Below are 24,016 nucleotides of genomic sequence, written 5' to 3'. Positions count from 1 at the left end.
TCAATTTAATGGTGAGTACCTGCACCTATTTTTCTAGCAAAAAAAGGCACACACACATATATATTCTGCTTAACTTGAAAACAGACAAACCTGGATATATAATAATTGTGGAACACGCTGCAGTCTCCTATCAACAAATTATTTAGAATTTATTATTGCTGCAATAAAATAATTAGCCAAAGAACTGCTTCAGTTTTCACTCTCCTGCAATGGAAGCACCAACTTGGTGAATAATATTTGGATTTCCCTCAACAGCTGAATAAGGACTGTACATTCCTCACGCAATAAAACTGTTGTCCTGAAAGGCTCTAACTGTAGAGTCTAGTTCTGTTGCCGGGAAGACTTGTGCTACAATAAACTTCTTAGAGGCCATAGCTGTTCTTGTTTAAGAGACACTGCCATTAGGGTTCTTATGGGCAGCTGGTATGTGTTGCAACATATAGTTAACATGAGCAATCTATTTGGTTTAAAGCAAATACATACTATATAAAGTAGCTATGAAACACATAACCAAAAATATTTAAAAAGCAGTTAGAAGCTTCTGAACAAAATTTTGCTTTTGCATTTGTCTTTAGTGCGTGGAAGTTCCACATGCAGGAATCTCTTTTAAGTGCTCAGATCAACATGAGATAACCATAATAGTTTCTTTGATCTGTTTTTATATGGCAAATTTATTTGATCTCCATGTGACTGACACACAATTTTAAACAATTTATCTATTCCTTCCTTCCTGTCTGCACATATATATCTAAAGATATTTTTCTTCCCCAAGCAAGTATTTAGTTGGATTGGATTAACAACACAATTTCTTCTCACCTATTTAGTGAAGCTTTTTGTGTGTGTTTGTTTTAAGCACGCCCCACTTTTTCCATTTGTGGGCTAAATCTGATATTCTCAAGCTCTTTTCCCGGCAGACACTATATATGATACAGTCTTGAAAAATAAACAAGAAATGGTTTAGTCAAAGGTATAGCTAATGTGGTACCATCTGAATGTTCCAGACTGCAGCTTCCATCACCTCTGATCATTGCCCATGTTGACTGGTGCTGATATAACATCTGGAAGATACCTCTGACATAGTGGTTCAGAGTACAAGCTATGGGGCTGGGTGTCCCCAATTCAAATTTCAGCTCAACAATAAACTCAATGCTAACTACTCCACATCTGTAGTTTGGAGATTACACAACTGGCTACCCTTACATGGTGCCAAATACACATTAAATTTAAAAGCTATAATTTCAATTTATTGGACCCACTTTAGTCACAGAGATCCTCTTCTATAACCTAAAACAATGTGCGCCTGTAAAGAATCTCATCTGCATTTAGTGTGTCCAAAACACAGACAAAAAGGTGCTACATGTCATAAATTGCAAAAAGTAAGGAATATTTTATGAACAGTAGATACATGCCAAATAAAAGAATCATGCTCCGTATTGTAGGGAGATCCAATTCTATTCCTCTCTAAATAGCAATTTTTAATGTGATTTGGGAGAGACTTTCCCAGTCTCAGATATGGTAAGTAGTTAACTCTGAACATGAAACAAATCAGTTAATTGATTTATGAAAAATTTGCATGTTCATCTGCATCCTAGCCTAGCTTAGCTCCATACCATCTAACAATATACCCCCAGAGCAACCTAATAAAAGCATCCCTCTTGCTGGTAGGAGCCGAGAAAGATACATGCTAAAGTCCTTGCTAGTTTTGACATTGTGAAAATTCCCTGTGGCAACTTGTTCCATTACCCTAGCTGTAGCTATTTTCTCCTGGTCTGTTTCATTGTCCTGTGACAAAAGACACGAAGACTTAACATACTGGCCCACTTGTCCTTGGCAGATCAAAAGAAGAGTGAGTGATCACAGATTTGCAAGTGTCTGTAGCAGTCTTTAAAAGGCAGCCTTTTAAAGGCAGGGAACAGAGGCAGATTTAGGGGGACATGGCCAATTGCACTGGGCACAGAGCCTTTAGAGGCACCGCAACGATGATGTAAAATAGAAGGCAAGAGGTGGGGGTGCTGAATTTTGGCGTCACACAGGCCAACACTGAAATTTGAGCCCACAATGTGTCATCCCACTCTACAGATGTCTGGATTTTTTTAAACAACAACAACAACCTGGAGGAGAATGGAGCTGTGCCATCAGTAGGCTGGCAATAGCAAGCTGGCACAATGCTTCCTGACCCTAGTCACACTTGGAAATGTGTCTATATAATAATGTAGGAGCTTGTTCAAAGAACAAATCACATAGCCCAGGGATCCTCAAACTTTTTCAACGGGGCCAGTTCACTGTCCCTCAGACACTGTTGGGGGCCGGACTAAAGAGGTGCCAGAAACATGCTCTTTTTCATGCACTGTATTCTTCAAAAAAAAACCAACAAAATAAACCCACCGTTTCAAAATAATAGCCAGAACAGACACACAACAGGTGCTATCAATGATAATATAAATTACCTATACCTCACCTTTATACTTCATTTCCTTTGGGTTATTTTTGATGTTGTTGTTCCTCATGCATATGACTTTCTCTGAATTGAAGTTTATTTTCAAACTTGAGGAAGTTTAGCTGGAGAGCTTTGTTTTAAAGATTAACCCACCACTATTTACACAGAGATTCCCTTGTATAATAATCTGTTGTGATTCATACTTCTCTTCTTGCTAATTCTATTTGCATATGTTGCCTGTGTTTTTGGTGCTTCCCTAACTTTTAAGGTTGCCAGGGCTGCTGCATGGGACCCATGCGCGTGTTAAGGAGGCAACTGGCCGGTGAGGCACTGCTCCGGCGAGAATGGAGCTGCTTTGAGGGTAAGGTCTGGTGTGGAAGGGGTTCCTTCACCACTCTCCCACCCTCCAGCAGCTTAAAAGGGCAGCGTGCCATTATCAAGCAGCCGGCGCCAGCGGTAGCAACCGTGTTACCAGGGCTTTGTTACACGCACACGCTTTTACCTCAGGGCTCTTCCCGCCTGGCCACTTCCGAGCCTCGGGCCTTGCGGGTGGGCCAGGTTCAGGACCCTGGCGGACTAGATCTGGCCTGCAGACCGTAGTTTGAGGACCCCTGACCAAGCAGTTATGTGCTAAGAAATATCCCCCCCCCCAATCTTTCAGTTGTAATGCTACCTAACTTTAGCTGAGCTTTTGTGATATGGGTGCGTATCTTCTGTGTCAGCTATGGGCATGCTTACTAATCCTGCATGGAAGCATTGCTTCTCTATATGGGTCTCCTTTAGTGCATCAAAGCAAATGCAATCTGCATTGTGACAATATATTTCAGATGAGTAATTAAAGACCTTTCTAACAACAGTGAGAATGCTTGGGCAATGGACGAAATGTCTTATAAAAGTTGCAAAAACTATTTTATGTCGATGTTTGAAGAAGGGTTCAGTTGCATCAGAGGTAGAGTTTTCCATCTTATTGTGTTTTCTCTGTTTCTCCTACCTCTTAATTCTTCTACACCTCAGTTTGGCTACTTCAAAACAGATTAGGTCTTGCATCATCTACTAAGAAGGGATTCTTTCTGCATTAAGCATTTTATTGAGCTCCATATTTTGCATTATTATCTTTTCCTTGTACATAAAGCTTTCAGTTTTTCACAGGAATTTCATATCCTGTACTGCCAGAGAATGTGTCATTATTAGATTGCACACAAGGAATCTCTGTCTATCTTACTTTCTCTCTCTCCCATTTCTATTATTAAGCAGTATATTATTGCCTTTGCTGACAGCTCAGAATTTAGTTCAGGACTCTCTGCTATTTGAAAATGGAAATGAATCATATACATGGGCAAAATGGCGCTCACCGTATTAGCAATAAACGTGGCCACATTTAAACCATGCATCTTCCGCAAAGCTTCCCCTTTATAGACCACAAAACATTAGATTACCTAGTTTTGACCACTGCCTGCTGCAGTACTGTGAAAACTGCTTCCATTATATTAATGGGAGGGCAAAACATAACTATTAATGTTTTAACAACATGATCAGAAGCAGGAGAATTCATTCACAACAAAATCATAACCATTGCATCTGTAAACTGCCTTGATTCATCTCTAAGCATTTCCTTAGGTATGAATGCTTACTCCAAATACTATGCAGGATTTATTGACCACCTCCAGTTTATTAGGTACTATATAGAGTGGGCAGATTTCAGGCTTGTTTGATTTGTTATGGTTAGAACTTCAAGATTCATTTATCAGAACCAAGTGCACCATGGGAGAGTGGAATCGGTCACCTACTGAACCCCATGAACTCAAACACTGTGTACTGTATAGAAATACACAGCTACATGTGAGAACCATAGATTGGAGTTTCTAAAACAAAACTTTCAAAGTGGAGAGTACAGCTGCACAAATACCTGTTCAAAGGCAGCCAGTGAATACCCATATTTTACAGGTTAGGAACCCTGAGGCTAAGGAATAAGTGATTATTTGTTTCTTTGTTTGAATTTGTTGCCTGCCCTTCATTGCAAATTCCCAGAGCAGTGTGCATACAATGTATTTTAAAAAATCAAATACCAGTATTAAAACACCCTAATTAAAACCACACAGAAATTTGTATAGTGCAAAAGGCATGGGTGGGAGAAGGTAAGGTGTGGAGGGGAACAACCTATTCTAAAACTTGCTGCCTAAAGCTTGGGTGAACAGATTGTATATAGCACTAGAAGAACAGCACTCTTTCTCCACTTGTGATTCCCAGCAACTGGTGTTCAGAGGCTTCCGAGGGCCTGCCCAAGACATTTTGGTAACTGAGGCAGATCCCAAAATGGCATCCTCACTCCCCGCCAGGGAAGAAGAGATGAGGGAGGGTTTGCATCAGAAATAACGTGGTGGGAGAAAGATTGACATCAGGATCTGTCACTCCAGTGAATTCTGCCACCTGAGGCCGTTGCCACACATTGCCTCATGGGTGGGCCAACAACCCTGCTGCTTCCAATACTGGAAGTAGTACCCAACCATCATGGGTTGGTAAAGGTAAAGGGACCCCTGACCATTAGGTCTAGTCGTGACCAACTTTGGGGTTGCAGCACTCATCTCGCTTTATTGGCAAAGGGAGCTGGCATACAGCTTCCGGGTCATGTGGCCAGCATGACTAAGCCGCTTCTGGTGAACCAGAGCAGCGCACGGAAATGCCGTTTACCTTCCCACTGAAGCAGTACCTATTTACTTGCACTTTGACGTGCTTTCGAACTGCTAGGTTGGCAGGAGCAGAGACCGAGCAATGGGAGCTCATCCCATCATGGGGATTCAAACCTCCGACCTTCTGATCGGCAAGTCCTAGGCTCTGTGGTTTAACCCACAGCGCCACCCGTGCCCCCATCATGGCTAGTGGCCATCAATAGCCTTATCCTCCATGAATTTGTCTAAACTCCTGTGAGTATGAAGCATGACGGGTAGACATTCGCCCTTCTTGCCCAAGACCCTTTCACAGGGGCCCGGGCTATGTGTGGAGGTCACTGAATTTGAGAACCCATGTTGCTTCAGTTCTGAGCAGCTGCTGTAGAAGAATGTCATAGAGGCCTTTACCGTGCAGCATTTCACATTACACCAACGTTTGAAAAAGCATAACAAAACCCAAGATGCTTGAAAATGACTTATTATGAGCTGTTTGTAAATGATAAGTAAATATGGGGCCAAGGAACAGTAGCATTCACCAAGCTGTTGTGGTTTTTTTTTTTAGTTCAGTATTTCATACATATGCTTGGTCCTGAGCAACCGTTAACAAGGTCAGCTGCCTTGAGAATTTAGTTTGGGATCATTTTGTTTCCAAACAGTATCAGAGTTAGGAACAGCAAGCAGGCACAAACAGTCCCACCAGAAGCTGTGAGGAAACATCTGGTGATATGATCTGTTTCAAGGCTCTGAGAGGAGCATAATGTGCTGTGCTAAAATGTATTTCTTCTATTTGTGTACCACAAAGTTGCACAGAAAGCAGGTCACCAGGTCTCCCCTTTTTTATAAACTCATTCTGAGAGGTTTTAGGTGTTTTCATTAAAACCCATATCCCAGGGGACTTCAAGTGTGTGTGTGTGTGTGTAAAAACGAGTGTGTTTGCAGGCATTTTCTTTATATGTGTATTATTTTTATTTCTTTATTTTTTGCATTTACACGCCACCTTTTTTCTTTAAGTTGCTCAAGGTGACATACATGGTACCCTCACCACCCACACTCAATTCCCACAACAATCCTGTGAGGTAGGTTAGGCTGAGAAATTGTAACTGCCCCAAGATCACCCAGTGAGCTTTCTGGCCAAGTGGGGATTTGAACCCTGGTCTCTCAGGCTCTAGTCCAACACTCTAACCACTACACCACACTGGAAGCTGCCTTGGTCCATCCAGCTCAGTACTGTCTACACAGACTGACAGTGGCTCCCCAGAATTTCAGACATGGTTCTCTTGTATCCCTACCTGGGCAAGCTGGGGGTTGAACCTGAGGCCTTCTTGATGAAAAACATGCTCTGCCACTGAGCTGAGGCCCTTCCCAAATTTGGAAAACATTCTTTATTACATTCAAGAGCATTTCGACAGTTTTTTTTTAGTACTGGTTATTTCCACATACAATATGGTCTGAAGCTCAACATCAAAAAAATGAAGATCATGGCCACTGGTCCCATGACCTCCTGGCAAATAGAAGGGGAAGAAATGGAGGCACTGAGAGATTTTACTTTCTTGGGCTCCATGATCACTGTAGATGGTGACAGCAGCCACGAAATTAAAAGACGCCTGCATCTTGGGAGAAAAGCAATGACAAACATAGACAGCATCTTAAAAAGCAGAGACATCACCTTGCCAACAATGGTCCGTATAGTTTAAGCTATGGTTTTCCCAGTAGTGATGTATGGGAGTGAGAGCTGGACCATAAAGAAGGCTGATCGCCAAAGAATAGATGCTTTTGAATTATGGTGCTGGAGGAGACTCTTGAGAGTCCCATGGACTGCAAGAAGATCAAACCTATCCATTCTTAAGGAAATCAGCCCTGAGTGCTCACTGGAAGGACAGATCCTGAAGCTGAGACTCCAATACTTTGGCCACCTCATGAGAAGAGAAGACTCCCTGGAAAAGACCCTGACGTTGGGAAAGATGGAGGGCGCAAGGAGAAGGGGACGACAGAGAACGAGATGGTTGGATAGTGTTCTCGAAGCTACCAGGATGAGTTTGACCAAACTGCGGGAAGCAGTGGAAGACAGGAGTGCCTGGTGTGCTCTGGGGTCACAAAGAGTCGGACATGATTAAACAACTAAAGAACAAAATTTCCACATACATCACAGGTTGGAATCCCAGTCAATGTGAGCTCCCTGTGCATACCTTTTACACCAGATCCAGGGAACCTGTGGCCCTCCAAATGTTGTTTGACTCCAACTTCCATCAGCCACAGCTAGCATGACGAGTGGACAGGCATGATGGGAACTGTAGTCCAACAACATTTGGAGGACCACAAGTTCCCCATTCCCATTTACATAATTTTTTGTCCTAATCAGCATGCAGGGTCACCTGGACCAGAAGAAGCTCACCATCTAGCCAGTGTCATGGATAATAGTCATTGATAGGCTTACCCAGAGGATAGACTTATCCTCTTTTAAAGCCATCAGCATCGAGCCCAGTTTTGAGGTTTTATCTTGCATCAGGGCACAACAGTCTCACATCTTTATTCAAGGATGGCTTACTTGAGATGTTAAGTTCCATTGGGGTTCCTGCATGAAATGGTTTAGGGAAAGTGTACAAGACAGACTAGGAATTTTCTCCAAGCAGGCTTGAATAGCAATCTTTTAAATTCATTAATCCAAATATATATACAGCTTATGATATGATAATACCAGTAACTACCACTACTACTAACATTAGTCTGTGATAAATACAATTTTGTCTGCATTTGGCAGTTCATTGTGAAAGACTGAGCAGTACAGGAAGCTTCTATCAAACCTGTTTATGTGAAGGTGAGGAACCTGCAGTCCTCCAGATATTGTTGGACTCCATTTCCCATCAGCCCCAGGCAGCATGGCCAGTGGTCAGGGATAAAAAGAGTTGTAGTCCAATAACATCTGGAGAGCCACAGATTCCTTATCTAGAGGGTTAAAGGTTCTTCATTCATGTTTTAGGATGAATAGCAAATATCCTTTTGTCATGTTTCATGACAAAATTCATCCCAGTCCATTACTGGCGAGAAATTCCTCCACTAAAAAAATTGAAAGTTTAATGACTTAAATGGACAAAAGATGCAAAACAATGAAGATCTGAGCATTCAGTGATCTATACCACATTGCTACAATATGCCTTGATTTTGGATTGGACACTTTATCTTTAATAAGCGAAAGATAATAAGAAGAGATCCATCAAACTATGCCGCATATGACTTGGGGAAGTAGGCAAGAAAATTTACAGACTTCCATTTAGGAAAGTAAAACCCCTTTAAATCTGTGGTAGACATTGACGTACATTATACAAACATCCTTCATAAATGGTACAGGAGAACAGTTGTTTCAGATAGTCAGCTTCTCTACAGAAAAACAGACATCTTGAGAACTTGTCAACTCATGTCAGATGGCTTTTAGATAACACCAAAATACCAACACCCTTGGGTTTGCAGATGCTGAGGATGGAGATTAATTTTGAAGAGTCAGAGTCAGGAGGAAATCATAGATGTGATAAGATCTCTGGGAAGAAATAACTGAGTGTAGCTGGGGTTTAGGATGAGTTCACCATGGCCATTGAGCCGGAATTCGGTGGCTGACTCAAATACTTCCCATATTTCAGAACCTCACATTTCACTACTGAAAGGCTTCCAACATTCCATCCACAAACAAATCTATAGGCCAGAGTCCTTGTGTTATGGTAAAGATCAGAGCTATGTTTCTGACTCGGACAGACCCAAGCAACTACTTGTTAATATCTTGCCTCTTCTGTGTTGTACAGGAAAATATCTTCATTAAGCAAGAAGCACCATAAGTGGTGAGGAATAGATGCATGGTCACCACCAGGAAATGGTAACAACTTGCTTTCGATTGCAGTTTCATGGCTAGCAGAGCCCATTTTTTTGCATTCTGCATATCTACCCTGTGTCCCTCATGTGGAAAGCACCACTGCTACCCTTTGCCCACGGATAGGGGGGCAGGGAATGAATATTGTTTAACCAGTTTCCAAAGGATGCAACATGGGGTATTGGAATACATAGTCCTACTTTGGGGCATGGTTTTTCACTGCTTGGTTAACTGAGTGGGGTGCTTTGTCTTTGCAGTCCCAGATGTTCCAATGGACTTGCGGTACATATTGGGTTTGTGTCTCTGGGATCCTGAACTGGGATCCGGTGAGAGTATGTGATCTGCTCTTAAGCACTGCCTGCTGTCTCTTTGTGCAAAATACATCCTTTTCGTACCAAGTGGCCTTTCACCAAAGTTCTCAGTTGTGTGCTCTAGGTGTAAAAACAAAGTGGTATGGCCCTTTTACAACCATCCTACTGTCTGAGACATGGATGGATGGGGTTTTATCTACGTGGTATGCCGTTATTGGCTAGAGCTGGCTGCAGTCTTTGTCTCTACCGCAGCACTGGAGGTGGAGCAGAAGAAGCGGCGGCGGTGATTTTGGGCTCTCCGTTGAGTGTTTTAATGTATGCCACTTCTTTTGCTGATGAAACATTTCACTGTAGGGGCGGTTGGGCCAATCTTTGAATGAGCATAGGATTCTAAGTTCCACTAATCTCGCATCATACACCCAGGCCACCTATTTTTGTCACTTGCAACAGGGTTGTGGTTATTCTGGCAGAATGTTATTCTGGCACAAGTGTGATATGCTGGCCTGGAGCACTGAAGCTGCCTTTGGGCTCCACTGGGACAAGGGTATTTGATCAGCATTCTGCTATCATCCAGATAGCATTAATTGAGACTGAAACGGAATTTCAACCAACCAATCAGGTGCCAGAGTATGTATGAAGCAAAAAACATCAACTACTGTTTGGAAGAACCATATAATTAGATTTCATTGAATCAGACAGAACATGAGTTCCATAGATGCATTTGAACTGATGGCGAAATCTTTATAATAAAAACAATTCTTCCAAGCTTCCATCCTGCACTTGAGAGAAAGCCATCTCAAAAGACGAGCTTCACTAAAGCATGTAAATAACATCAACCAGATCAGCCGAGAAATATTGTTGTGCTTGATTTCTGAGAACACAATCTGTTAGCGATCTCGGATTTCACCAGCAACGTGGTGATTAAATTAATGTTTCTCTTAGCAACGCTTCATACTGTACTGAGAGATAACTGACCTCAGCATGAAGCCATGCACAAAATATTAATAACATTTTTCTCTTTAAAAGTTTTTATATAAATAAGGTTTCTCAAGCAACCAACGGCATGGGATTCAACGGAGATGAAAAGAGAAAGACTGATGTAACATCAATGTGCTGAATGTACTTCTGCATATTGTATATAAATGTGAAGAAGGAGTACATAGGGATATAACAATACTAGAAGAGCCAGCTGGATCAGGAGAATGGTTCACATAGTTCAGCATCCTGTTCTCACAGTGGCTAGTGGTAAACGCTCAAGGAGGACCAGAAGAACACTCTGCTCTTCTGTGGTTTCCAGCAAAAGCATAGAACATACCACCAAAGAGAAGGCACCAGTATCACACAATATGTGATATTTCATAGATGTGAGAAGATCTTTGGGAAGAAACAACTGAGCGTGGTTGGGGTATAGGATGAGTTCACCATGGCCATTGAGCCGGAATTCGGTGGCTGACTCAAATATTTCCCGTATTTCAGAACCTGACATTTCACTACTGAAAGGCTTCCAACATTCCATCCACAAACAAATCTATAGGCCAGAGTCCTTGTGTTATGGTAAAGATCAGAGCTAAATATCTGACTCTGAGAGACCCAACTACTTGTTCATATCTTGCCACTTCCTGCTGTACAGGAAAATATCTTCATTAAGCACCATAACTAGTGAGGAATAGTTGCATTGTCATCATCAGGACATGGTAACAACTTGTCTTCATTTGCAATTTCATGGCCAGCAGAGCCCACTTTTTACATGCTGCAAAGCTGCCCTGTGTCCCCCATGTGGGAATCACCACTGCTACCCTTTGCCCAGGGACAGAGTGCCATCAGCATGGTACAATATTCTAGCTTATTAAAAACAATGTGGTCATTAGGACATCTGCAGGGAGAGCGTGTCCAGACGAGGTGCGGGCCCCCCTGGGGGATATCATCAATCTGTCCCTTGGCACCGGGACATTCCCAGGGGAACTGAAGGAGGCAGTGGTGCGCCCGCTTTTAAAGAAAACATCATTAGATCCCTTAGATCTATCCAATTACCGCCCAGTTTCGAATCTTCCATTCCTGGGTAAGGTGATTTAGAGAGCGGTTGCTGAACAGCTTGGTAGGTTTCTGGATGAAACATCGGCTCTGGATCCATTCCAGTCCGGCTTCCGTGCTGGTCATGGGACCGAAACGGCTCTGGTCGCCCTAACAGATGATCTCCGCAGGCAGCTGGATCGAGGCGGGTCGGGGCTGCTGATTCTTCTAGACCTGTCAGCAGCCTTCGACATGGTCGATCACGAACTCCTGGACCACCGCCTTGCCGACGTGGGGATCCAGGGCACAGTCCTTCAATGGCTGCGCTCGTTCCTCTCTGGTCGGGGACAGAGGGTGGCGCTTGGGGGGGAATTGTCATCCCGCCACTCCTTGGTGTGTGGTGTGCCCCAGGGTGCGATACTCTCCCCGATGCTTTTTAACATCTTTATGCGCCCCCTCGCCCAGCTTGTCCGGAGTTTTGGGCTGGGCTGCCATCAGTATGCTGATGACACCCAACTCTATCTGTTGATGGACGGCCACCCTGACTCGGCCCCAGACACACTGATCAGATGCTTGGAGGCTGTGGCTGGATGGTTACGTGGGAGCCGGTTGAAATTAAATCCTTCGAAGACAGAGGTCCTCTGGCTGGGACGGGACGACATGGGACTGAGGGGGCAACTCCCATCTCTTGCGGGGGTGCAATTAGTGCCAGCACCGTCCGTTAAGAGTTTGGGTGTAATCTTCGATACCTCCCTCTCCATGGAGGCGCAGATTGCAGCTATAACAAAGGCGGCATTTTTTCATCTCCGCCAAGCTAAGCAGTTGGCTCCTTACCTCTCTCGCCCTGACCTAGCCACTGTGATCCACGCGACGGTCACCTCCAGACTGGATTATTGTAACTCGCTCTACGTGGGGCTGCCCTTGAGACTGACCCAGAGACTCCAGCGGGTGCAGAATGCCGCAGCGAGACTCCTTACGGGGTCTTCGCTTAGAGATCACATTCACCCGGTGCTATACCAGCTGCACTGGCTCCCGGTGGAGTACAGGATCAGGTTTAAGGTGCTGGTTTTAACCTTCAAAGCCCTATATGGCCTAGGGCCCTCGTACCTACGGGACCGCCTCTCCTGGTATGCCCCACAGAGGAACTTACAAAACTTTAGTTTATGGTTGCCATCAATTTTGATTTTAATTAATTTTTATAATGTTTTTATAATGTTGTACTGTTTTAGTGTTGTTAGCCGCCCTGAGCCCGGCTTCGGCTGGGGAGGACGGGATATAAATAAAATTTATTATTATTATTATTATGACATAGCTCAGTGGCAGGTTAAATCCCTGGCATTTCCAGGTAAGGCTTGGAAACCTTGAAAGCTGCTGCAAGTGGTATAGGAAGAAAGACTATCCAGTTGCCACCAACAAATTTATGACCACAGACGTGTGTGTGTGTGTTACAGATGTCTGGTCAGCTCACTGGTATTTCTGGCACCTGGTGCTTTCTGAGTGGCATGGCACTCCCCACCCTTTCGCCCTTGCACTTCCAGAAGTCCAAGCTAAACAACGAAGCTGCCATTGTTATAGCCACTGCTTTTCTTCCAAGAGGCAGCAGGTGTATAGGAACAGCCAGGAACAGTGCTGGGTCAGTGAGATGCTGCAGCGCTTCATAAGGCAGAACATTCCTGCAGGTGCCACAGAACAAAATGTGGACATAAATGCATGCCCTGCAAAATGCCCAGATTAAATTTACGCCCTGCACCAGGTATTCCGTAATGTTAATGTCCGTTCCCACACCCAATAAGGTCTCTACAGTGTATGCTCTCTGGGAATCTTCTCGGTGCATTAGAAGTGACAGTAATGTATTGAGCAAGTAACAAAAGCCTTGTATCTGGAACCCCACAATAAGGAGTTGACTCTGATTTAGACATTTGGCAGGAATTGGAAGAACAGGCCTCAGGTTCTATTTTCATTTTGGAATCCAAGAATACCAATAAGGCAAATCCAGTGTTAACATTTATATACTTTTTATTAACACCCACATCTGAATTCTAATCCATCATTTGATTAGTAAGGCCTAGATTTGCAGTAGGCCAAACAGAGCCATGGAAAAAAGTCCTTTGCCAGTTAATCCAACCAGGCTCTATCCATGTTATTATTTTCTTCTATTGGGAGCTTTGCTGCGTCATTCAACACTGTGAACCATAATCTGCTTTTTAATAACAACAACAATATCTTTACTTTGGAAGCAGCTCCTTCTGTCTTCACACACATAATCTGAAAGGCTTACAGGAAATACAGCTCTCCCAGACCTACTCCCAATCCAGGACAGGTTGATTTCATGCGATGAAAAGGTGCAAAGTTCAAGCCCACTCATCTGTGGATGAGATCACCCTTGTCGGATTCCTTACAGCTGATTGTAATATAAACCAATGTCTCCCATGTGAGGAGCTCTTGACAGTTAGAAGCAATGATGTCATTTTGGTTGGCCACTCAGAGACAGGCAGCAAGGGATTAACAGAGAAACTTTTCTCCTGATTTTCCTGTAACCTTCAATTTCCTCTGGTGGAAGATTTTTTTAAAAAAATCATTGCTGTAAGTAGTTCAGGGAATAAGCACTGTTTTAACATGAGGTTTATGAAAAAGGATATGAAGCAAATTGTAAATTGACATTTGATGTCTGTCTGACAGTAGTCGTATTGATTATATGCACTCATTTTCTGCTGCTAATGAAGGGGGGGGCACTCCTGATATTTATTCCCCAGGTTCCTGCCATTTTCGTAGACAGCGGTGTTATGTATTCCAAGTTCTCACATCCAGGAGGTGGGGAAATCTGCCCTGGACAGAGTTGCACTCCCCTGGAAGGTCTGCAGCTTGGAGGTATAGGTAAGGTAAAGAGAAAGGACCCCTGGATGGTTAGGTCCAGTCAAAGGCGACTATAGGGTTGTGGCACTCATCTCGCTTTCAGGCTGAGGGAGCCGGCATTTGTCCGCAGACAGTTTTCCAGGTCATGTAGCCAGCATGACTAAACCACTACTGGCGCATGGAGGACCGTGACGAGTGCCAGAGCACATGGAAACACCGTTTACCTTCCCACCACAATGGTACCTATTTATCTACTTGCACTGGCATGCTTTCAAACTACTAGGCTGGCAGGAGCTGGGACAGAGCAACGGGAGCTCACCCTGCCATGGGGATTTGAACCATCAACCTTCTGATCAGCAAACCCAAGAGGCTCAGTGGTTTAGACCACAGCACCACCCGCATCCCTTTCCCTTAACCTTGGGGGTATATATCTTCAGGACCCACCCTATTTTTTGTGAATGCGTTTCTTCTAATTATAGGTTTTAAAAACTGTTTTCAATGTTGTATTTTAAACTGGGACCTTAGGGTTATTATAATTAAAAGTATTATAAATAATAATAATAATAATAATAATAATAATGCCACTTCTATATTTTTCTTTTTTAGGAAACCACTGAAATTGTGGTCACCTTTTGGAAATTCCCCCCGGACATCAATTCTGCCTTTGAAATCTCAGTGATGTCTGGGAAAATTCAGACGTATGGCAGCCCTAGCTATATACCTAAATCAAAACCAAAATAAATGCAAGTTGCTAATGATGTCCTGTCATTGCCCTGTGGACTCTCCTTTATTTGAGGTTTTAAAACAGAGTTTGAATCTGTCGGGGATATATTTTTTAGCAGTGATTCCAGCATTGCAGAGGGTTGGACTAGATGACCCTTGGGGTCCTTTCCCACTCTGCAATTCTCTGATTTATTGCTTTGCTATGGATAGTGCACAGAATCACATTTATGCTCCAGAAACATTTGTCCTAGTGTGGCAGCTATCTGCCATAATGGGAGCGGAAGAACAGCCTGCCTCTATTTTTTCCTGCTCCTTTATTCTACTAATTACATGAGATATAATATGAATGTACTCTATATGATTTCAGGCCTAGGTTGCCAACTCCCCCAATCATATTGATGATGTGTGTTCATGTACAATATATGATTCAGAATTCTAACTTGTATGCTCCATTTCTACATGTGAAGCTCTGTGTGGCTGTCCTGCTTGCTCACCTTAGGATATTTCTACATATCTAGATCAGCCTTCCACATCCTAAAGTGTGCCAGATGTGTTGGCCTACGGCTCCTGTCATCTGTGAATATTGACAATGTTGGCTGACCAGCGATTCCATTTCAGGTTTTCATAAATTTGTGGTTTGCCTGTCGGGTCTTTAGGGAATCTATTTTCCCACTCCTTGCTTATCAGGATCCGGTAATTGACTTCAATTTTTGCATAGGTACAAAACCTGTTTCATCATCTGTGGAAATGAATTCCCGTATACTCCACATTAGACTGACTCTTACAAGTAGTGCTATACCGACATCTGTCTTCTCAGCTTCCTGAAAGCTTTCCTCTTTTATGAAAGAGGCTTTGATTTTTATGCCTCATCCTCAGAGAACTTGAGAATTTAAACCAGAAAATATTTGGAGAATGGAGAATAATTAAGGATTATATAAGATCATATTGTACTAGTCACACCATATTAGCAGAACTTGAGTGATACTTGTAAACACAACAAATACCGTTTAAATTAAAACTGTGCGGAAAAAACAAGAACAGTATAAACAGTACAACGAGAATGATTGGAAGACTCGTTTTGTTAGAAGTCTTTTTTATTTAAGTGTTTAATTAAGTATTAATTAGGAAGAATTTTTTATGTACGTAAATTTGCTTTTTCTTCTTTTTTCTGTATTTTCTTTTATTTTTTCTTAATTGTTTTTTCTTTAATTTTCTTCTTGTAGTATGAGATTGTAAATTATTTGTAAATTCTTTGTATAAATGTGTAATTTAAATTAATAAAGATTACTGAAAAAAGAGAGAATTTATTCGGAGTTTCTGTTGGTGTAATGTTTTGCATTTACTTGTACAAAACATGGTGTAATGTTTTGCATTTACTTTATCACACGGATGTCCCTAATAAGCCGTAAGCCCCTGATTCCCAGCTTTTGTGTAGAGAGGAAAAGGGAGGGGGAGGGACTTGTAGAATTGGTGGAACCTGAGATATGAGGCAAAATATACAAGGTCCATTCTTTTCATTTTTCTCTGAGAAACTAGTTTGCTTCCCTCCCCTGGAAAAAAATCCTGCCTTGTTCTGAGGTGGCCAAGTCTCCAGGACTCTGCAGCATCCTTGGCTGCTTAATCAGAAAAAGACCCACAGTGTGAGTTACCTCATGATGTCTAACCCTGGGCTTTAACTGATGTGTGGGCACCCAAAAATGCTGCAGGGCGCATGACTGGTAAGCTGATTTGTAGAACGAAATAAACATTCCTTGGTCACTTCAAAAGTAAAGTAAGCCTGAGAAAAACCCTGTACCTCAAGCATGATATTATAAATAAGTTTCGATGGATGCCATAATGGAAAACCCAATTGGTATAGTTTTTGTAAAATATTCAGGGATATAAGATATGTAAAATGAACCATGGAAAGAGAAGGAGGGAAGTCACAGATATCTTAAGTATGTAAAATGTTTATTTGAAATTGTAAAACAAAAAAATTAATAAAAAATATATATTTGAAAAAGAGAATGTCTCTGATTTCCTCTCTCCCCCTTTTTGAAAATTTAAGACGGAAAATTATTTTATCTTTCATTGATGGATAATGGTTTGGGTTGGGCAAATATACAGGGTTTGTTAAAGTGTTTATTTTGATGCTCCCCTAGATGCTTGTGATAAGGGATGGTGTAGGGTTGGAATGGGCTAAGCTGAGAAAATGCTGTTTTTATATTTCAGTCCTTTTCACACAAAACCAATAATATTAAACCTACTTGAAACGGCTAATTTAGGGTTCTTTTTCTTTTTTTCAAAGTGCCATGATTATTGCGAAAATAGCACAGTATTGTACTGCCCTCTAGTGTGCAGGAACCCACAATGCGGTGACAATAATAGTCAAGCATATAAAAAGAAAAGGCTACCACTGGGCAATGCTTTTATTTGAAAAGGGAACCACCAGAAACAACTGAGGAAGCTTTCAGTCTTACTGGACATTTCGCTATGTACTTGAACAGAATTTCTTTAGAGGCCCATTGGAATATAGGGCTTGAAAACCAGAGCACAGCAATGCATTTGATTGTATTTCTCAGCTTCTCAGAAACATTTTGATGAGATTCTTTTGCCATTTAAAAAGTAATTCTTGCTTTTTTTGCTTATGCAGTATCCCTGGTATGAGAAAATCCAGACTGAGGGTGGGGAAAGTGTGGGAAAGCATTGATTTGAATGAGATCATCACATGGACAACAAAGAATTAGTGGAGCTTACTAGCCACACTAAACAACAGTATGGAAGAGCCTGAAGTCTAGAAGAGCCCTAAATTGGTTGCATCACCCCTTTTATTCTGTTCAGTTACTGTGAACCCCCATCATTCAGCCTGGACACAGACGTCCAGCGCCAAGGGCCTTCTGGCGGTTCCCTCACTGTGAGAAGTGAGGTTACAGGGAACCAGGCAGAGGGCCTTCTCGGTAGTGGTGCCTGCCCTGTGGAATGCCCTCCCATCAGATGTTGAGGAAATAAATAACTATCCGACTTTTAGAAGACATCTGAAGGCAGCCCTCTTTAGGGAAGTTTTTAATGCTGAACAACATTAATGCTGTATTGTGTTTTTAATATTCGGTTGGGAGCTGCCCAGAGTGGCTGGGGAAAACCAGCCAGATGGGCGGGATATAAATAATAAATGTATCATCATCATCATCATCACCACCACCACCTAAATAAATGCATTTGCTCTGATCTAATAAGGGGCCATATGCATTCAGAAACTGGCCTGTGAGTGCATCTCCCAGGCTAGATGAGGGACTGCTTCTGCAAATATGGGGTGCAAGTGGGGTCTCTGCCTGTGATTCAGGGCTGCATGCATACAGCCCTGTCAGGAAACCAGCTATGTGTTGGCGTAGTCTAAAGACAGACTTGAAAGGAGGCTTTAAAAGTTTTGCCCCTAGCACCAAGTTTTACCCAACCAAAGATATTCCCCAGCAACAGGGTTGCCCTTAGCAATAGTCTTTTTTATAAGCCAGGCTCTGGAGGAAAAGAACGGTTTGTGGCATGGAGGCTGTTACTCTGGCTACATGGCTGAAGAACAGAGAGGAGGAATGATATATAGTTCTATTCCCCCCGCCCCCCTTAGACCAGTAGTTATATAAGTTATATAATCCATAGTGTTCAACAATAAATGCTTTCAGAAGGACTGAAATGGGGGAGATGTTTATTCCCACATGGGAGTTCAGCAACAGATGAGCTGAACTAAGAAAGGTGATTCTGGAAGACCTCCTGGTTGACTTCGCTGACTGAAAAGGGAACCTCAAATGAGGCAAACTGCACTTACACAATGACATCAGAACCTGCTGTATACTGGGTCAAGATTGGTGCATCTAGTTTAGTATTGTCAGAGATGAAAAACGGGGCCATTGCTCTACAATGAATTTTCCAAAGGGAATTCTATTGTGCTCCCCTCACTTACCCCTCATGCCCTGTTTGGTCATAAATGATTTTCATTTTGCACCAGAAAACTCCAATTGTTATGCATGTTTTCATAGCATGGCGAAGAGAACAGAGGCACAAATGGGTTTTTCTCTTCCTAGATTTAAACACAGATTCAAAGTACAGTATGTAATAACATTTCCCTGATGTCCCCCCCTAAAAAAACCAAAACCCATTAGCAACACACATTTGTGCTTCAATTATCTATTGCCCTTTGAATGTAACTGTTTACACCAGAGATGAAAAGTCAGAGACAGAGGCTGAGCAAGACAAGTTAGGCTGAGAGACTGTGACTGACTCAAGATGAGCTTCATGGCTGAGTGGGACTTTCAACTCTGCTCTCCCAGGTCCCTAGTCTGACACCCTAAACCCCAACCACACTTTTTGCCAAAGACCTGACAGTTGTTTCTGTATAGAACGAAACGGCTGATCCAGCATTTCAAAAGAGTATCCTTCTACTCTTGTATGCGTGTCCTTAAACTCAGAAGTCTGCAAAGGTCCACCTCTGTTTGTACAAGACCCAAACCATCTATATACATGTCTAGACTAGTTTGCTGCTTTTCAATGCAATGATTTGTTCGGACAGTATCAAAGGGAGTGTGAGATTCTTTGTCTTCGGCTGACCCTAGCTGCCTCTGAGTACTCTTCAAAGGCAAAAGAATTTGCCAGCAGCTGTGTCAGTTTAGACTGCCTGCCAGCCGCTTGCTTCTTGCCATCGACTGGAAGCCTGGGTCACCCACCTTCTTTAAAAAAAGCACACTTGAGACAGAAGTGCTTGAAAAAAAATCCATAAACATACTAATTTCTGGAGGAACTGGCCTTTCCATGGAACACCAGCCAGAACTATTGCATTGACCTTCGGCAGGCGGCTTGTGCTATGTTTTTCTGAATACTATTTTCCCATCCCTGCGGGAGGGGGGGAATTGCCCTACAAAAAGTTTCCATAAATATCTTCAGGGCTAGCCCAAGATATGTTGCTGCTTGAAGTGAAAGACGGTCCATCTGGATTGGTGGGCGAATCTTATTTCAATGCAGATAGCATCATCCATTATACCTGAGGTAGAAAATCAGATTAGGGTACCCAGGTGAGCCTGTGTGACAACAATGAAGAATGGTTGGGGGGGGCAGCTGAAGGACACTCAAAATGATGACTTATTAGTTTCAGCATAAGAGGGATGTGGGTGGCGCTGTGGTCTAAACCACTGAGCCTCTTGGGCTTGCCAATCAGAAGGGCGGCGGTTCGAATCCCCGCAATGGGGTGAGCTCCTGTTGCTCGGTCCAAGCTCCTGCCAACCTAGCAGTTCGAAAGCACGCCAAAAAGTGCAAGTAGATAAATAGGTACCACTCTGGCGGGAAGGTAAACAGTGTTTCCATGCGCTGCTATGGTTTCAGTGTTCTGTTGCGCCAGAAGAGGCTTCGTCATGCTGGCCATGTGATCTGGAAAAACTGTCTGCGGACAAACGCTGATTCCCCGGCCTGTAAAGCAAGATGAGCACCGCAACCCCAGAGTCACCCGCAACTGGACTTAACTGTCAGGGGTGCTTTACCTTTTCTTTTCTTTTTTAGTTTCAGCATGAGCAAAAGCCTGGATGTAAGAAGGGTCAAACTAAAGGGAGCCAAAAAGAGCTTCCTAAAACATGGATTTTAAAGCAGTACTGTGTTAAGTTGGTGTTAATGGCTGCTAAGGAGAGTGGATCTCTTCCTTCCAGATGGCCAAAAAGCTGACAATGGGAATGGAAACCCCACTCCAGTCCCCTTCCCTCTGACATCATTGGCCTACACCACAGGTATTTCAAATTCTGTGGTTCCTTGAATGCTTTCCTGCTTAGATTGTCAATTAGTGCCAGATGTGCTCCAGGAAGCTAAATGAATTCACCACCTTATTCCCATGTATGCTAAAATGGCAATTCGCTCATGCTCCCAGGTGAGATAGGGGGACATGGGAAGCTGAGAGGAGAGAGAGAGAGAGAGAGAGAGAGAGAGAGAGAGAGAGAGAGAGAAGCATCATTACCTGAACGTAGCTTTCAGGCCCCTGCTAAAATTTTGAATCTTTAAATCATCCTGCCTCTCTCTGTTTCAAAGGGCTGTGAAAAGACCAAGATAGAACGTTCTCCAGTTCCCTTCCCTTAATGACCCCTACACCCCACCAAATTCATTCCTCAGTGCAAGATGTTCAAAGTATGATAGGGAAGAGGGTAAGATCTGTGCCATTGCTTAAGGTGAAGAAGAAGAAGAAGAGTTTGGATTTGATATCCCACTTTATCACTACCCTAAGGGGTCTCCAAGCGGCTAACATTCTCCTTTCCCTTCCTTCCCCACAACAAACACTCTGTGAGGTGAGTGGGACTGAGAGACTTCAGAGGAGTGTGACTAGCCCAAGGTCACCCAGCAGCTGAATGTGGAGGAGCGGAGACGCAAACCCGGTTCACCAGATTACGAGTCCACCACTCTTAACCACTACACCACACTGGCACAAGAACACCTATATTTCTGGCCTACTTGCTGGTTCTGCACCCTGAGTGCCTCTCCAGATAACCCATCCACTGAACATGTATCCTGATTTCTTGCACAAAGCTCACATGGGTTGTCGATTGCACCCGGTCTTTCCTGAGCATTTGACATGATTTATTTGGTGGGACGCTACACAATGAGAATTCACCCTGATTAGTTTGCTGGCTATTAATGCATTTCTGTTAATCATTCATTTACCCAACACTTTTCAATGCATTTCCCCAATTCAGAAAAGGGCAACCAGAACGATCAAGGAGTTGGAGAACTCCCCTATGAGGAAAGGGTTTGGCATTTGGGTACAACATTATGCATATTATGGGCAAAATGGATAGAGAAAGGGTTTTTTAAAAATATCTCTCTCATAACACTAGAACTCATAGACATCTAATGAAGCTGAATGTTGGAAGATTCAGAAGAGACAAAAGAAACATATTTCTTCACAGAGTGCAAAATTTAACTATGGCATTCGCAGGAGGTAGTGATGGCCCCCCAATGGGATGGCTTTAAAAGAAGATTAGACACATTCACAGAATAAGGCTAGCAGTAGCTACAAACAGTCATAAATACGTTCTTACCTGCACAGTTGGAGGCGATTTCCTTTCATATGCCAGTTGCTAGAAATCACAGGGAGAGTGCTCTTGAACTCAGATCCTGGTTTGTGCGTTTCCTGTTGGTATCCTTATAGACACTGTGAGAACAGGGTGCTGGACTAGATGGGCCACAGGCTTTTCTTATGTTCAGCTGAGGAGCGCTGAGCAGATGGCACTACATGAGAAAGTTATTTTTGTTGAGAGAGAAGTGATCAAAAAGGCTTTCATCTGTGGACTGATGTGAATTGCGGTAACAAAACCTGTAGCTCCCCGCCCCCCCCCCCCCCCGCTTCTAAATGAAACCCTCCAAGAAACACGTTTCTAATTTTGTGCTTACTGAATTATTCCAGTGGAAAAAATTATGGGCAGCCCAGGCATAGTTATCTAACAATAGTCATCAGAAGCCAGGTCATAATAGAAAGCCCTTGAGCTGAAAACAGTTGAGCCTAAAAAGTTTATTATAGATACTATAGATGGGAGATAGGGATTTTAAAGCTGGGCTAGGGAATACCCTCCCCTATTTAAAGTCTTTCACTATCACATGAACAATCCATGTAAGAATCATCCCTAGATTCCTGCAATATAGTCCTGCATTGGCATCCCCATTCTGCAGATGAAGAAGAGTTTCCAGGCTTTTGTTTGGAATACAACAAATGTCACACTCCAGCCTCAGCCCATATGCATTCATTTTGATGCATGAAGTTAGGTGGGATACCTGAAAGGTTGACTCATCCCTTATATACTCAGTTGATCACTGGCAGGTGAGGGCTTTCTGCAGATAGCATCTTAGCAGGAAGTCCTTTCTGCACAATTAAGGAATTGGGCCTTTCGTGTTAGACAGACACCATCTATGCTGCCATTTCAGTGCCTACCAAATACCTTCCTTGTAGAAACACAGGACTTAGCTATACAGCCATAAATAAAACGTTTCAAGTGTGTTATGAAGTGCAATATACAAATGTGACACTAGATGGCGGCAGTAGGCTATGGCAAATTCAATATATTTTTCAAAACTTTTTAAAAAAAGCATTTTCACAGCGTCTTTTTATATGTGTGTAGATTCCACCATAGACTCATAGAATTGTAGAGTTGGAAGGGGCCACATGGGTCATCTAGTCCAGCCCCCTGCAATGCAGGAATCTTTTGCCCAGTGACCCTGAGTTTAAGTCTCATGCTCTACTGACGGAGCTAACTTGGTAGAGAAACAATGGCTATGATAACCTAAATATATTGGGAAAGTAGTTTCAGAAAAATCAGAACAATAAACATACATATATACATACATACATACATACATACATACAAACATATACAGTACATTGTATGTCTTTAAGACATACAAATGCAATAACCTTAAAGCTTTCATTCCCAAATATTCTTACTAAAGAATAATTCCCACTCAACGTAACTGGAATTTATTCCCCATTCCATATTTTAAGGACTAGAACAATTCTACTGGCTTCTGTGGAGCTACTCCAGTGCAACATTTTTGAGGATCATGGTGTTGAATTATGGACTAACTCCCTTGCAATAGATTGTTGGGCTGTAATGTCAGGAGACTGAGACGAGAGGCAACTTGTGGGAGGCCACCCAGCAAGCCTGTGGTCCGCTGGGTGTTAGCACTAGGAGTTCCTGGCACATAGCCCAGTGCCCAGACCACTGCCCACACTCCCACTCAGAATTAAGCAGCTTCCCTTCACTGAAGAGCTGGTACATAAAACAGCCAGGAAATTCATGGATAATATTTTGAAAGGAGCTATGAAAACAATATTTTTAAAGAAAGCACCTTTAAAAGATGGGAGTAGGGGAAAGAATGAGTTTTCTGCTTCTTTTGCTCTTTCAAACTATAGACGCTACATTTTCCCTGCAAAATAGCTTAAGCACTTAGCTAATGTCTTAGTGTCCTGGAGAAATCACCCATATGGAGAAATGGCATTTCCTACAGAAGTGAAATAATCACATCTTGCAGGTTCTTCTGATTGTCTCAGAACAGTTTGAACTCTTCCTTGGCTAGTTCGTCTGCTTGGGAGAAATGCGGTGGGCACAGCTGCTAAAATGCTTTACAGCAGGAATGGGGAACCTGTGACTCTTCAGTTGTTGTTGGCCTG

General features: G+C 42.8%; 1 protein-coding gene across 1 annotated transcript in view; it reads right to left on the bottom strand.

Annotated features, from left to right (window-relative positions):
* Window positions 1–2,486, bottom strand: part of DCBLD2 (discoidin, CUB and LCCL domain containing 2) — a 36,415-nt gene extending 33,929 nt beyond the window's left edge. Inside the window, exon 1 of the mRNA XM_079973729.1 lies at window positions 2,459–2,486. Coding sequence (XP_079829855.1) covers window positions 2,459–2,471 — 13 coding nt within the window. The 5' untranslated portion in view covers window positions 2,472–2,486. The remainder of the gene's footprint in view (window positions 1–2,458) is intronic.
* Window positions 2,487–24,016: the final 21,530 nt, after the last annotated feature.

This window comes from Podarcis cretensis (genome assembly GCF_951804945.1).
Source record: "Podarcis cretensis genome assembly, chromosome: 4".
In the NCBI taxonomy this organism is placed as follows: Eukaryota; Metazoa; Chordata; class Lepidosauria; order Squamata; family Lacertidae; genus Podarcis; species Podarcis cretensis.
The sequence above is the reverse complement of the archived record's forward strand: the minus strand, read 5'-3'. Positions and strand labels throughout refer to the sequence as shown.